Below are 16141 nucleotides of genomic sequence, written 5' to 3' on the forward strand. Positions count from 1 at the left end.
CTTTTGGGAGTTTGAAGAGGTCCGTGGAAGCCCCTCGTCGAACGCCTCGCATCTCGGTCTCCTGCTATAATTGCCAACCCTCTCTTCCCCTTGGGAGGAGAGCTCTCCTGCTATACGTGAGAAGTCACAAATCGATTACTCCATGGTGGAAAGCATCGATGCAAATGGGCGTTCGTTCTAACGATGATGAGAACATGAACCACCTTGACATGGTGATACTCCATGGTCTGGTCTTCTCTTGTTTTTTTTTTCTCTTCTTTTCAGAATTTCCGGAGATTATGCGATGGAGGCATGCATTTTTGTCGGTGGAGTAATCTGATGGATTTGATAGAATTTTCTTGGCACTGTTTCTTGATTTCTCTTTCGTTTGGGTCAGTGCTCTGTAGCCAAATTGGCTTGAACAGGGAGACAATGGTTCCAACATTTCTGAAGGTTATTCCCATCAAACATACAAGAGTTTCAGAAATATGAATCTATAGATAATAGCAATTGGCATTGCTCAACATAAAAAGTTCGACAGATTCTCCCTGACATAATGCAGTTCTTAACATGACATCTAAATTATACAAGCTCGTGATATTTATAATCTATGTCAAAGATAAGAAAAAAGGGTCTGATACTCTTCGGTTGTTACTAGTAAAAGCATATAAATTGGGACTGAATTCTCACTCAAATGTTGTAGTCATCATAAATGAATGAACCACACGTCTCTATATACAGCAACAGTGAGAGATGGAGGTGGGAGAGGAAATGGCAATCCCCTTCAGGCACCCCTACTTAGACCATGCGACTGCATCGATCTCAGCTTGAGCGCTTTTGTATAGTTCTAGTCTCTTGGCAAGGGCAGCTCTGCGCTCCATGATCGCTGGGTCCTCATCCAACATCGATCCCAACTGCTTAGCCTGCACAATCCATAATTAACATTTATTTCTGTCTTTGCTTGTACATAATACAATACATAGTTTTTCCCAAATGATTACAATAGCACAAAGGATTAAGGCATAAGAAACTTTGGCGACTAATATATGTACAAAATGCATCAATTCCTAAACATACAAGTTGATTTGTGGTTTATATACAGATCAAAACTTTCACTACATTCCTGCCCAAAGAACCAAATTCAAGTTGATGTCCAGTAACAGAATATATTAAGGTGGATCTGTTGTTCTATGTCATTCGCAAACAAGATCAACCAACCATAGCTAATAAAGGCTAATTACTCAACAATCTATTGCAATCTGCTAATCTTATCCGTCTGTTCTCGCGGTGAAACAGCGCCCCAATCTGAATTTTGATAAGTATATTTTTTAATGGAAACATGCTCCAAATCAAGCCAATCTTTTGGGTTGAAATAGATTGAATATGCAAATCATGACAGAAGCCAATAGACTATATATATAACAAAAATATGCTATTTATGCACCCCCAACAAAATCCCCCACCCCAACCATTAAAATGTTTGGATTTCCAATGGTGGATGCAATGCTTCAATCCAATCCTTTACCACCTCTTGTTCTCACTCTCCTATCACAAGCTTACCGGATACAGCTGTCAGAATATATAGTATATGTTCTTGGATTGTGATCAAAGAAGAGGGTCCATCCCAGATCCCCACTGCACTTGCTCCTTGTGAGAAATGGTGGTCACAGAAACCAATCAATGTCTGCAAGTTCTATGATGATTTAGCTAATTTTACAAGAACCAAATCCCGTATCATCAGAATCTCCCCTCAAAATCATCAAATAATCAAGGACAGCCTAATATCTTACCACTCTTCCATACAAAACTTGAACAACTTCCAATTATACAGAACATATAGTTATCATATAGGAAAAAACTAGCAGTGGATCTTAGTTAGAACAATTGATTAGTGTATGATCTTACCTCCTTTTTTCCCAACTCAGTAAGGAAGTGATCAAGCAAGGAGCGTTTAGCCTCGCGAACTTGACAATATACAATAGACTTTGGAATGGAGTTCCGCAAGCTTGCACATACCATGTTGACATATGCCAGAACAGTTGTTCCTGTCATTCAAAAGAAATAAGTAGAATGTCACCCACTACATTCTAAAGCTTCAGACATCGTCTATTCAAATCAAAGGTCACAAGGATGCATCACATCAAATGAGTGCACTATTATATGAGACATCAGAAAGGCCCTTGGCTTCCTAGTTCTAGACCTAACCATACGAAGACTGACATAATCACAAGCAACTCAGACCGAAATAGACACAATTATGATTGGATATAGACTTAAAACAACTCACCTATGCGTCTGAGGTACGAGTCATTGTATCTATCAAAAATAGATTGTGCAGGATTTCCGCCTTTCTCAACATCCTGAGGAAGCTTTCGGAAGAAGTCTACAGTAAGGTAACTGCACTCCATATCCACTAGTTTAAGAGTTGCTTTTCGACTTTCTTCCCTCATTCTCTCCAATGATTCAAAAGCTGCATTGGCAACTTCAACTCGCAAGGTAGGGTATTGCTTCAGCTCCTGCAAAATATCAAGCAAGACAAATCATTTTGTTTCCTACAATAAGGAAATTTGAATTTTTCTTAAAGAGAAAATATTGAACAAATTAACAAAATCTTAACTGTTCGACTTAACTAAGACTTGAACAACTCGGCAAAAGCTCAATGCTTCAACCTCTTGGATTCCTACCAATTATGACAAACAAAAATGTAATTACCAACAAAAGTTACCAGAAATGCCAAATTGTCTAATCGGCTGACACAGATTTGAATTGTGCCAGTTGTTAAAGGGTCATGGCTAGGGTCGAGTCCAATAGGGACTAAACAAAGTTATTCCTTTCAATTTACTTTGATTAGCATTCAATTATCTTTTTTTATTGAGTTCTTTATGAGTTAGATTTTGTCATTTTGTTAGAATTTGAGTTAGACTGGATCAAAATTGTCAGTAAGTTTGCTCTGCTTAGGGGTTTATTTACTTGTTATATCGAGTTCCCGTTTCCCAAAGTTTGAGTGGATTTATTTGAATTGAATAGATTTTGTTCTAAGATTGTTAGTCCCGTTTTATGATTAATTTCAGCCTGATCACAAAAGACTTGTCAATTTTTTTTAGTCCAATTAGAGTCACTTTACATTGTGTGAGTTGCTGGTATGAGCTGCAGCATGAAAAATACCCCTGGCAAGAGTAGTGATGAGATAATAGGATGTTACCATGTATCTTTTTGTTGGAGTCCCTTGTCTAGGAAAATGATCTTCAATCTAGTATTTCCTATGATGTGGGATTTAATTAAATATAACTAAAGGTACCAGACATAAAATCCAGATATCTATTTGGACTCGAACCTTTCAATCCACACTCTGCAGCAAAAAAATTCTGTAGCAAATTTCAGCTTTATCTCAACTGTTAAAAATCATGCAAGAGTCCATTGAATGGTGGAATAATTCAGGATATATGCTGAATAGATAACGAAGATATGATGGACATAAGTAAATATTGGATGAACTCCCCCCAGTGTTTTTTTTCCCCTCTAGAAGGTTAATTGTCTTGTATAGGGCTGATGTTTGGCATCTTAGTCATGTTTTTAATAGAAGTTGTCCTTTATTGGCCCCATGGCATAGTATAGTATTTTTCCTAATATTATATTCTACCTCATTTCCTTTCTCCTCTAGTCTAATCTTATAAGATCTCTCCATTAACTCTTAAGACTAACATAAGCAAAGTAGACATTTGTCATATCTTCCTTATCATCAAGAAGCAAATTATTCCACTAGTAAAAATATATTCTAGCAAATCAATAAGAGAGAAGATGATTCACAGAATGAAAGGAACTGTGAGTGGCACCACAAGTATCTAACATAAATAAATATTATAATATAAACTGCACGAAATGGGCAAGCAGAACTAACTGGAGTTTCATTGATAGCCTTGTGAACAAGATCCTTCAATATAGCATGAACCTGGAAACAGGTAATAAGAGAATTATATCAACAAATTCACAAATTATATTAATAACAGTTCAAAATAATAGGATAGATGTGTTGAAGTCAATCAAAGGGCCAATCAGATGGAAGAACAATAGAACAGTCTCATAGATATCAAAAGACAATAAGCACTTGAATAAGAATAAAGTAAGACCTGCAATAAGCATCATAAAAGCGAATAATCGAAGTGATACCACTCAAATGAGAGTATGAATTCCTGATGTAATACTACACTTTGTGATAAACTAAAGAGACATTCATAAGCAGCAGTTTGTCTGTACTGAAGAAGACAGACCAATGTTCTTTTATTTAAGCTGATTTTGGCTGATGTGCAGAAATATTGCAGTTGCAAAGAAGAAGAAAATGTAACAGTGAAACTACAATGAAAACAGGCAAAGATAATACAGTTGAAATATCGCTTGTCAGGAATTAGCATCTTTACCGTTTGGAACAGAACAGAATGTAAAACCCATACTAAAAGCAGAAAAGCCTCTTTTGCCTGATTCCTTGATACATTTCTCTATCAGTTCAAATTTTCCATAATTTTGCCGCAGCAAATTATGCTGCCACAGTTTTCTCAATTTTCTCAACGAAGTAAATGTTATTCTACTATTTTGTGCAAGTTAGCCAACAGAATTACAAATCTTCTGTTATTGACTTCATATATCAGCAAAAACCAGCTTGTCTTTGGCAGCTCATACAAAATGGCCCTCTGTTATTCAGATATGACCATACAACCTAGACAAGCCTAGCCTAACTTCATGTTTGAACTGTATGGCACAAAGATACTACCCTAACATAGAAACTCATATTTACATTGAACCTGTATAAAAATGTAAACTAAAGAGGCTTCAACAAGCACCAAACCTACCATACAAGAGAAAAGGAAAAAAAATACATTGACAAACAATTTTCTCAATAACCATAAGTCCATAACACACGAATTTAAAATGATGAACCAGAATCAATTTTCAACAAAAGCAAGAAGTAATGATCCTTGACCAGAGATTAGCTAAAAACTCGATGATACGGAAGGAACAGCAGAATTATGCTTATAGGGGCAATTTATTTTCTGTAGTCATTATCAAAAGACACATAATAGTTTGCATTGAACTTTTGTGATTTCAGGGAGAATTCATATAAAGGATATTTTTTTTTTATGAATAAAAAATAACTCCTCATTTAACAATCAGTACTAATTATATCAAAGATGCGACAATTTCCTTTTTCAAGCTTGATCCTTGCCATCTGTTCATAATCCACATGATCTGCCTTAGTAAAAATATTCATAGGAACATACTGAGAGCTCTAAAGTCACACCTTCATATTCAAACTAAGGTAGAACTAACAATAAGCTCACTTAGTGTAACATTATACCTGTGGTCAAATTTAATAGAACCAAAAATCTTCTTCACAAATATATTATGAACTAAAGAAAACTGAAAGAAAAGACAATTTTTTAAGGAAATTACCAAATGACAATCGCATTTTAAATATTCTTACTGCTAACTCAGCAAAAATAATGATATGTGCCTCAAATGTATATAGCCTTCTTTTTCAGCATCTTAACTGCAACAGAATTAGCAAATAATACCAGGAGACTCCCCTATCACCACCAAAAATGAATGCCAAGATGGAGCAAAAAAAAAAAAAAAACACTCCGACCAAAGAACTAAAAAAACATGAATACAGAAACAAGAAAGTGTCCTTCAGTGCTTAATAAGAGAAAATTAAATCTCTGGAAATAGTGACAAACAAATTGCCTACCGCATCAACAGATGCATCAGCAGGACCTCTGATAGAAACCAATGAAGATTCAATGAGACGACGATATCCTTGTTCAGGAGCGATTAAGTGAGGTTGGTATCCATCAGCTTCAGTGATAAGTTTTCTCACATTCTCCATGGATAGATGCTTGTCAAATTGCAACCTTTTCAGAGCTGCAGGGAGTTGAGCATCAAAAACATTGTAAACTTTTTCACCACCAGGTCGCCTGCAGAGAGTACCACATTTTAATGGCAAAAACAAAAAAGCATGCTTATGCAATAATAGAACAAAGGAAATATATAATAGAATCATCAAAACACCTTGCAACTTCACAGTCCCCAAAAGGCTAGACCATTATTGTCATCAGCAGGAAAAGTGGTTCATCATATCATAAAAGAAAAACTATTCCTTCTATCAAGCTATCTCGGCAAAGGGTGTTGCAAGTTTCAGTATGGCTATAAATTTGCCTATTTTGTTGCCATCTCCATGCATAACAATTTTTTTCACTGGGGGTGATTCATAAATGCTTTAAAAAACATACACCCCTTTAGAATTCCAAATATCATAGTTGCCCTTATAATGAAAGTTCTTTGACATATGCCCAATTAATTCATATAAGCCCATGATATGTGAAATTTTGAAAGGATTTTCGTGATGATGGCAGGCAACAAATTTCTCAAACTGCAATCAGGTCATGGTTGGAAATCCTATAAATCATTCAGACCAGTTTGGACAAAACAAAATATATTGAGAATCACAGATCAAACAATGTGGCCAACAAAAAAGTTACAAAATCCAAAAAAAATCATAATAGAAACTAAAATGTTAAGAAAATCATAAAATCGAAACTAATGGGCCTCACCCAACTAAAGTGGATTTGGTAAAAACAAGGCTTGTCATATTGTGGTGTACTGCTCGATACGAGTAGTATGTATCAGTCCGACAAGGTATGGGTGGTACATACCAGTTTGTCGGTACGCTCTACCATACTGTGTCGGTACATCGGTATGATTCGATACATACCATACCAACGGCTGGTTGGTACATAGGTACGAACCGATAAAGCAAACCATGAGTAAAAGAGTCAAGTACATGTAGCAAAAGTCCTTCCCAAAAGATTATCTTATTTTCACAAACATCATCATCTCAACCACATCTACCGGTCCCAAAGGTCAGATCTGTGGGACGGACACATAGGATGAGAAAGTTGCTTGAAGGATCTTTGGTGAAGTATCCTCAAAAATTAAACCAGAATAAAGATACACAACAAACAAAATCACAAAGTAGACACTCTCACTCGTCCCCTAGTCCTAACACTCCTTATCATTTTCTTTCTCACTCTATTTTAACAAAAGCAAAATAGTGCAGAAACTACTCCCATTTTGTCCTCTATTTTTCCTCTCATTTTCTTTCTCACCTCTTTTGTCCTCTATTTTTCCTCTACCAGCAACAACCAAGGATCTTCAAAGCTCTGGTTTGAGTGATATTAAAGACAAAAAGAGAAACATGGTTGGGTTAAGGATAAGAACAAGGCTCCTGAAGACAGCAAATGGGGAAAAGAAAAGAAAATTGGAAACAGCCAGACAAGTTAGTAAATTTTATAAAAGTAACTATGACAGTAGCAACATAGGGATAGCAGACAAGAACACATGAAATTGCACCTTATTTTTTCGAACATGTCTAACAATGTTGTTAGAGATAAAGCTTCATGGTGCATTGAGCTTCATTTGCAAGATAATATATGCAAGCACAACATTAGCATATACAATTAGTCGACACGGCTTTAAATATATGAAATAAATTCATACACTTTCTGTGAGTTATTGTCATGATAAAGGACCCATAACTCACGCTGAACTAAAGCAATTGTTTGCTTCTCAGGTTTTGACTAAAGGATTAAGATACACATCATGTTGTATCTATTTGCATAGATCTTAATGATCGCCTATCCTACCTAAACATTTGTAATTTCCATAGAATGCTCCAGTACAATTATGTATTGAAGATTAACGTGTTGAAATTACAAGGTTTCAGAATTCTCCAACATTAAAATATTGGATCTTATCTCAAATTCCACTAAATTGGCTTTGATAATTTTTATTTGTGACAGATTACACTATAAAAAATTGCAAGCTTAAATCTAAAAGGAAATTGTTAATTGCAAGGTTTTGAGGACTTGAACAACCGATTTTACAAGCAAAATGTGCAGTATACTTGGCCTATGAAAATGCAAGAAGTAAAACCATCTTTGTTAGAAGCTTGATTTCACATGTTCGACCACAGGAGCAAGAATGAAGCAGTTTATACAGATTAATAAATTATAAATATATACATGATTGTAAAATAAGCATTTGTTAAAGTATACACTAAAATACATACACGCCATCGAGATGTTCCTTGTAAATTTGGTCAAAGATACGGCAAATTTCCACAATTGCATATAGCTTGCCCTGCACATATGAGCAAAATAATTATCTCAGGGATCCAGACTAACATACTAAATACAACTATATAAAAAGGCAGATATCAGATATCTATGATATCTCCAGCTTGAATTCCCTTCAGCTATGAAAGAGAATTTAACTAAGAAAAAGAAGAGTAGATGCAGCTCACCTTCTTGACTTATTTAGAGAGTCAATATGAAAGAACATAAGCCTAACTTGTTAAAGCAAGATACATAACAAACAGCACAATGAGGTTGATGATTTTCAGACTTAACAGCAAATGGGCTTCAAGTTCAACAATCAATGACAACCAAATTAAAACTAGTGAACAGGTGTCAGTATCTAAGTACACACGTTTTATAAGTTAAAAGTGTGCTTCACACCACTGTTGCATGAGAATAGTCAAACATCTTTGTCAGAAAAAAAAGAATATTCAAATATCTAACAGTTCATCCCCAGAAGCTAGTGAACAATCATAAATTAAGTCTCAAATGTCAGCAATCAGGGACACTCACAACTAAAAGCAACAACAAAAGAATCATGCTTAAGAAAATCACATTTGATAAAAGTAAGATATGTCTAGCATATCTCAAGATCCCAAGCTGACAGAAGAAAATCACTTTACATGGCACTCTTCATCTACAAAACAGTGCATAAAATATTTTGCTTCATTTATGAGTAGACAAATGCTAAAATAGTAGACTTACTCCAGCATCCGCAGCAATAGGTTTCCCAAGACGATTTAGTTCACCTTCAAGTTCAGCAATAGTCTTATTTATGAGAGACTGGATGCCTGGAATTCGAGATTTGATTACTTGTTCCAGATGCTGCAAAAGGCAACACGATTTTCAATTCTCTTAACAAGGGCTATTAATTCAAAAACCAAAATCCAATGAACAAGTTCCATTCTGCTTCTTTCTCAAAAAGGATCAAACAAAGAGTCCAAGAATACACAAGCGGTGATACCTTTGAGAGAATCTTCCCTAAATGCTCTGAACCCATCCTGTGAGCTAGATGCTTGTATTCTGGTGTATTCGCAAAATATTCTCTTTCTCTCCGCCTAGCAGCAATCATGTCCACGTTCTTGTTAATATCAGCTTGAGAGCGATTAACAATGCCAATCCAAGGGTACTGCAGACGATATGATTTTCCTTCCAATATCTAGAAGAATAATGAATCAGATTCTGGTAAAAGCATAAAGCATACAAACAAGAAAAAATGGCATGTTTATGTCAAAAGCTTCAAGCATCAAAAACAGACATTGAAATTACTAAATCAAAGTATAGATGTTAATAAAAATGAACGAGTACATACTGGAAGTCACCATTCACTGATTAGAAGCAAAATACATTTCTGTCCTAGATCGGCAAAAACTAAAAAGGAAAAGTATTAAATTATAATATACATGATTAACGCATATAACAAGAAGATATATATCATAGCAAAATGTAGGCTACTAAGGCTAGAAGAAAGACGATTCTGCAAGTAGACTACAACATTCTATGATTCTAATGACAAAAGGTGAACCATTATCTTGTGTCTACAACAACAACAACAACAATAACAAATTGTAATGTTTCAATTATTTTGGGTAGATTACATGGATATTTTCTTGTAATTGAGCTTTAATACAATATCTCTAGCAGTGTTTTTAAAAGCGCTAAGCACAAAAAAACACCAAGGTCCCAAGGTGCCTAAGGTGCTAGGCGCTCGCCTAAGCACCAACCCAAGCGAAGCAAAACACTCTGGAATATTAAAATTTTAAAAAATATATTATGATTAATAAATATGATCATAAAAGTAAAAATATCACAATACGGTTTCTACCGATGGAGACCTAGGCTAAACAGGCTTCTAACCAGTGCTAAACAGTTCTAAAGAATGGATCAATATGGTGCTACATGGTTCTAACTTGTGCTATAGGGTTCTAAAAAGTGGATCAATATGGTGCTAATCAATTATTACCAATGGCAAACAGTTCTAAAGAGGAAACTGAAAAGAAGAGTAACCGGCTACTGTGGAGGAAGGTGGGGGAAGGAGAGGGTGACAGACGAAGGCAATGACGATAGACAGCTGTGAATGTAGGTGGCGAACGTAGGGTTTCACTTCGGGTTTGTCTCACCGGGTAAAACGCGGACGAAGAAATTAACTCACATCATCTAATCATGGCAATAATGATTCTCCTCTAAACATGTTCTTATCATCTTAAATGATCTTGTATGGCAATAATGACTCACATCATCTATAATATTGAATGTTTAGTTAAAAAAGAGTGTTCAGATCTCTTTTTATTATTCCTAGTAAACTCTTCATAAGTCTGTCTCTATCTATCCTAACATCATTAATCCTAATTGACTCACATCATGTAGTCATGGCATCAATAAGTCTCCTTTAAACATGTTCGTATCATCTTGAATGATTCTCTCATAAATTGTCCTTTATATTGGGAAACCTATTTATTTTTGAATTAAAAATAGTTCATATCACCTTTTTTGAAGTGATAGACTAGGATACGATTGCTGATTCATTCCTAGTTGTATTACCGTATTTGTGTCCATATGCTAGTTGTATATTTCCTATATTAGCACCAAGATTTATTTAGGTTGCTCTTTTCTTTCTTTCTTTTTTTTTTTCTTATTCGACTATATGTACTTCATCCTGTATAAAAACAGGAGATAGAAATGAGAAAACTCTCTCTTCTTCTATTGTCTTGTTCACGGAGTTGACCTTATAACTTTCTTATAATTTTTTTCTTTTAACAAGGGAACACAATGGCCACACAAAACACTTTTAATTACTTTATGAACAAATATCTAATCATCTCTTAGTGTAGCCTAAGTAAATGGATTTTGGCTACACCAAACAAAAGGGAGTATAAAAAAGTAACTGCAGATAGGCATATTGGAGAGAAAAATCATACCAATAATGCAGAAAAATGTATAAATTGAACAACAATGCTTCATAGAATAAAAAACAAACATACATAAAAAGTATCTCCTGGACTGACAATAAAAAAAACTAGAAGTTAACCATACAACTAGCGACAGACTAAAAGTAATGGAGAACATATTACTTCCAGTGTCATATAACCAGCAACAGACTAATAATTAAAGTGGAAAAGAAGTGCCCTCAAAAGAAAACAGCTTACATCGACAGCATCAGTGCCCTTGTCCATAAGATCAATCTTAGTAAGTACACCAAAAGTCCTTTCACCTAGATCAAATACAGATAGTACAACGATACCATTAATTGAAAGAGGCATGATGCGACACATTTTTTATTCACTATCTGAACAGTTATGGCAGTTTCCGTGTCGAATCTCATTCATATATTCACTTGAGTGACATTTTGAAAAATGTTGTATGCTTATTAGAGGCCCCTTTCAGACAAATTTCCAATTTAGTGAAAAAGTGGCATTTTAAAGATAAAAATGTAGTAAATTTAAAGAAAATAGAATTCACAAAATTAAGTTCTGATCACTACTTTTCTCCAAGACATACCCTTAGGGTCTACTTCACGGGACATCTTAATAGCATCAGATGTGGCAAGGTCCTGATTGGCTGGTGAAATGGCAAGAATTATACAATTTGGCTGTAAATCAAAGAAAAAGAATCAACATTTGATTATAATCTAAATGACCTAGCCAACAAATAGGATATCTTTCATTGTTCAGGAAACAAATAATAATTTCAGAAGAATAACCTTTTCAATATATGAGCGAACCATATTCTCAATTTCGGCAACAACGCTATCAGGTTGGCCCTCTGCAAAATTGACAATCAAGTAAGTTTGCCACACATGCATATTAAAAAAACATAATTTCACAAGTATATACATAAAATGCAATTTTAGCATAAAAAAGGGCAAGTAAATTACCAACAGCCACCTTTGTGAGACCAGGAAGATCAATGAGTGTCAGGTTCACAACTGTCAAATATTGAAGCATTAGTATTAATGTAGAAAAGGTTAAACTCTAAATTCAGAGAAGCACCAGGTTTTGTCACCTCAAAATATATGGAAGTGGCCAACACATGACATATAAACCTAAATAAATGTGAATAACCCGAACATCCTAGCAAGAGATTACTCTCTCTTATCAACATGCAGTTGGTAACGATTAAAATACAGACTCTGATAAAATTAAAGTAGCTTTGAGCTAATAAGGTAACCATCTAAGTGACTCATTTTTAATTATTTGCTTCCAAAACAAAAGCTAAAAGATGGATTCACTTTTCATTTGTAATTTCTAAAATTATAATCATATAATATCAAAAGTTGCATATCTTTTGCCTATATCACATTAAAAAATGTATCCTTTTATGTCTTATTTTCCTAGCTATTTTCTTCTTTTTTTGAAAATTTTTAATTATTTAATTACTAAACTTGAAATTTCCAACACAGTTGACCCATTGCACTTCAGCTCTTAACTGAAAGCAAAACCAAGACTAAAAACTTCATACCTCGCTGAATAACATCTTTCTAATTTAAATAGTATGAATGAGATAGAATATAATCCCTTTCCCAAATATATGTTGAATTCCTTTCTGATTAATATGTCATGTAATGAAAGGCACACTCTCACAGTTATTATTAGCCTTCACAAGGCACAGTCCACCAATAGTTATGGTCCAATAATCAGAGTTCTAGATTGTATGAAAATTAAACCATATGGCAAAACAATTAAGGTTGTGCAAATGAAATTCCAGCAAGGTACATGAGCCTCAATGCCAACACAAAAGTAGTTTACAAGTTATAGACTTCCTGAATGTAAAAAACATATTAATCTGTTGCCTTTACAAATATGTGAAGTCATGTGTATTTTTGTTTAACACTAACAAAAACATGAATAAAGTTCAAAAGAACTATCACAAGTTTATAAAAAATTTCTCTAGCCTTCAGCCCCATTGTCTCACCATTAGGAGAATAAATACTCAGATGGATCGGAACAGGGGAAATTTGCTTGGTACGACCAGTCTCTCTGTCAGTTTCATCTTGAATCTCCTTCCGAACAAGAGCTGCATTGAAAATGATTAAAAAGTGCATCTTAGTACAATAACAATCATAAAGAGAGCGCCATAAAAATTTGCATCGCATAGCCAGACATCAGCATCAGTATTAAAAAGAAAATACAACAGTGACAGGTATGGCCAAATAAATTTTATTATAGAAACAATGGATTCATGTGACAACAAGGTCGCCACCACAGAATGGTGCAGAAAGGCAGGCTACTAGTCAGAATTCTGATCACGTGAGGAAACATATGTTAGAAAACTAGAGCTGTATGAAACATGCAAGATGCATGTCTAACAACATGGGCTTGGATCAAGACAAATCGATGCCCAATGAACATTCATGAAAACTTATCATATTAAAGTAAACACTGAAAGAATTAAAAAAAAAAAAGAATTGCACCGATATCAATACAATCAACCTTTACTAACTGCAGTTCACTATGAATGAACAATAATTTTAGTATGCTTATTTGACTAATTATTTGCAAAGGATCATAGCCTAGCAAGCAATAGTCGACAGGATACAAAGGTTGGGATGAAGCAAGGATGTTTGTGAGAATGATGGAGCTACACATGAAGGGCACTTCATCTTTTCAATAACTATTCTATCGACAGGCAAGATTACCAAAATCTGTGAACCTCTTCCTTGGAAGGTGCATGAACTCAGCATATTCTCTCTCTCCATCAATCTTATGTAGCTGGAGTACAAGCGGGCGTCTAGTAACAATTCCTGTTAAATTCAAAGGCAACATTTAATCAGTAATTGACTACCAAATTAACGTCGTATGAAATTATCTATTAAATAAATTTAGAGTCTAATATGTTACCTGAACCCCTTGGTAGGAAGTCCTTCCCAACTATGCTTTCCAGTACTGAAGACTTGCCAGAGCTCTAATAACACATACTCACATCATGAAATATAGTACCCACACTTCAATGCATTGTTAAGAAGTTCTATAACACTATAATGCATCATGACATATTGAATAAGTACATGCACACTTTATCATAGAACGAATTAGTCAATTTTGTCTTAACTTCGACCTTTAATGAAAGACATACAAGAAAAAGATTGTCGGGTAAGAGAAGCATCATATTAAGACGTCTGATGATAGGAGATGGAAAGAAGAACTAAGCAATTCAAACAAGCAACGCCTGGCATCCTGACACAAGTGGACAACCACAGAGTTCTTTCTGGAGAATAAAGTTAGCCTGGAAAAATTAACCAAAATCAACTTCAGATATGATGTTGTCGAATGGGAGGTACTTGGTTTTCTTGCTTTCATTTTTGGTTTTTGCACCAGAAAAAGATTGCATGACTTTCTTAACCACACTATTTTCAACCTATTATAAACGACAATATCTTGTGAATGCTAATTACTGGTTCTTTTGATTAAGTTTGCAGCAAATCAATGGCACTCCCAAGAAGATATCAAGAATAATCATGTAACCAAGTTAAATTCGAAAGGCAACAAACATAACGTCAGATTGGAAGGAGCAAAATGAAAATAAACCATGAACCTAAAAGAAAAAGAAGAATAAAGGGACTTCAATCGTGCCAAAAGATCGGGGTCCATGATCCATTCTTTCAAAGATTGATGAGCACCAAAAAGAAAGGAAATGAAGAAACTTCAATCATGACAAAAATCAAAGTCTAAGATCCATTCTTCAAAGTTAAAGTCATCAGAGAACCCATTCTTTAAAGTTAAAGTCATCAGAGAACCCACAACAAGAACGAAGGTTAGGTCTGTTCACCCAACTCTGTAAATTCCCCTCTACAATAACAAAGATCTCCCACCAAAAAGGAGGAGACCTAGGACTCATAAAGGAGAACATCTGAATTCACAGAAAGGGGAAGGAAAACGACAAGATCCTAAACGGAAGGCAAAAGGTAGTACCAAAAGGCAGCAAGATCCGATAGATGATTACCTGTCCACCGACGACGGCAATCGTCGGCAGCGAGTCCCACAGCGTCGGGAGGGCGCTCTCCTCCCCATGGTCGCCTAGAGCTGTGCAAGCCCTCTGCAGCCTATTGACCAACGAAATCAAGCTCTCCATGCCGCCTCACGATCAGATTCCCTCCCTAACAAAAGCCAAGAAATCAAGAACCTCAAGATCACTCCGATTCCGACCAAACCAACCGAGGAATCGGAGAAACCGAGAGAGAGAGAGAGAGGGCGGGGACGAGTCAGGAGATCGTAGAGGAAGGCGAAGGGACGATCGAGGAAAGCGATTCGAACCCAGCCGCGGATGTTGCAATGACTGTTTCGTGGCGGTGGTAAAGACGGACGCAGTCGTTTGAAGACTCGTAGAGGAGCGGGTTCGGATGATCTGGACCGTCCGACGAAGGCGGCCTCTTCTCCGCCCTTGGATCGGAGGTCGAGTCCACCATCCGTCAATTGGCCGTCGGATTCGGGTCGGTGGTCGACTCCGATTTGAATTTTTTTGAATCGATAGCGCAGTTATTGGAGAACAGCTGGTGGTCCACCGATGGTCTCCTCCAATGTTGCTGCGACTCGGGTTCAAATTCGTGTAAATATTATTGACGTCATTTTGATATAATATTTTTTTTTTATTTTTTTTCAAATTTAAAAAATTGTAATAAAAATGCTAATTGAAGAGGAGTGTGTCCTTCTCCTCTGAATCATTTTATATATAGCAATCTCCATAGCAAAAGATGTAATCGTTTTTTTGAATTAATAGAAAGTCATTTTATTTTTGGAAAAGAAAAAGAAAAATAATGCAAATAATATTGCAGCTGTGGCTGTCTGTATGTATGTCTACATGCATAATCGTTATTTCTAGTTGAAGCTAACGTAGAGGGGATAATGATTAGTATCCAAAGAGCGAGGCTGAGAATAATACATGCGAGAGGAGGAATTAAGCATTCAACCAATATTGGCTTGCTATGACGTGATAGTTCATATTATCATACAAAATGCTACAAGTAACTTACAGCCAAACAA

General features: G+C 35.6%; 1 protein-coding gene across 1 annotated transcript; it reads right to left on the bottom strand.

Annotated features, from left to right (window-relative positions):
* Positions 1–474: 474 nt before the first annotated feature.
* Positions 475–15446, bottom strand: LOC135641043 (dynamin-related protein 5A-like). The gene is made up of 16 exons (XM_065156030.1): positions 15105–15446; positions 14003–14066; positions 13801–13905; positions 13077–13178; positions 12040–12090; positions 11866–11927; positions 11664–11754; positions 11312–11376; positions 9130–9324; positions 8871–8990; positions 8099–8169; positions 5720–5945; positions 3878–3928; positions 2267–2495; positions 1885–2024; positions 475–902 (listed from the first exon to the last, which is right to left on the bottom strand). Exons 1-16 carry the CDS (start codon positions 15231–15233, stop codon positions 774–776), a joined length of 1830 nt encoding a protein of 609 aa, XP_065012102.1. The 5' UTR covers positions 15234–15446; the 3' UTR covers positions 475–773.
* Positions 15447–16141: the final 695 nt, after the last annotated feature.

The sequence above is a fragment of the Musa acuminata genome, chromosome BXJ3-6, assembly GCF_036884655.1.
Source record: "Musa acuminata AAA Group cultivar baxijiao chromosome BXJ3-6, Cavendish_Baxijiao_AAA, whole genome shotgun sequence".
Classification (NCBI taxonomy): Eukaryota; Viridiplantae; Streptophyta; class Magnoliopsida; order Zingiberales; family Musaceae; genus Musa; species Musa acuminata.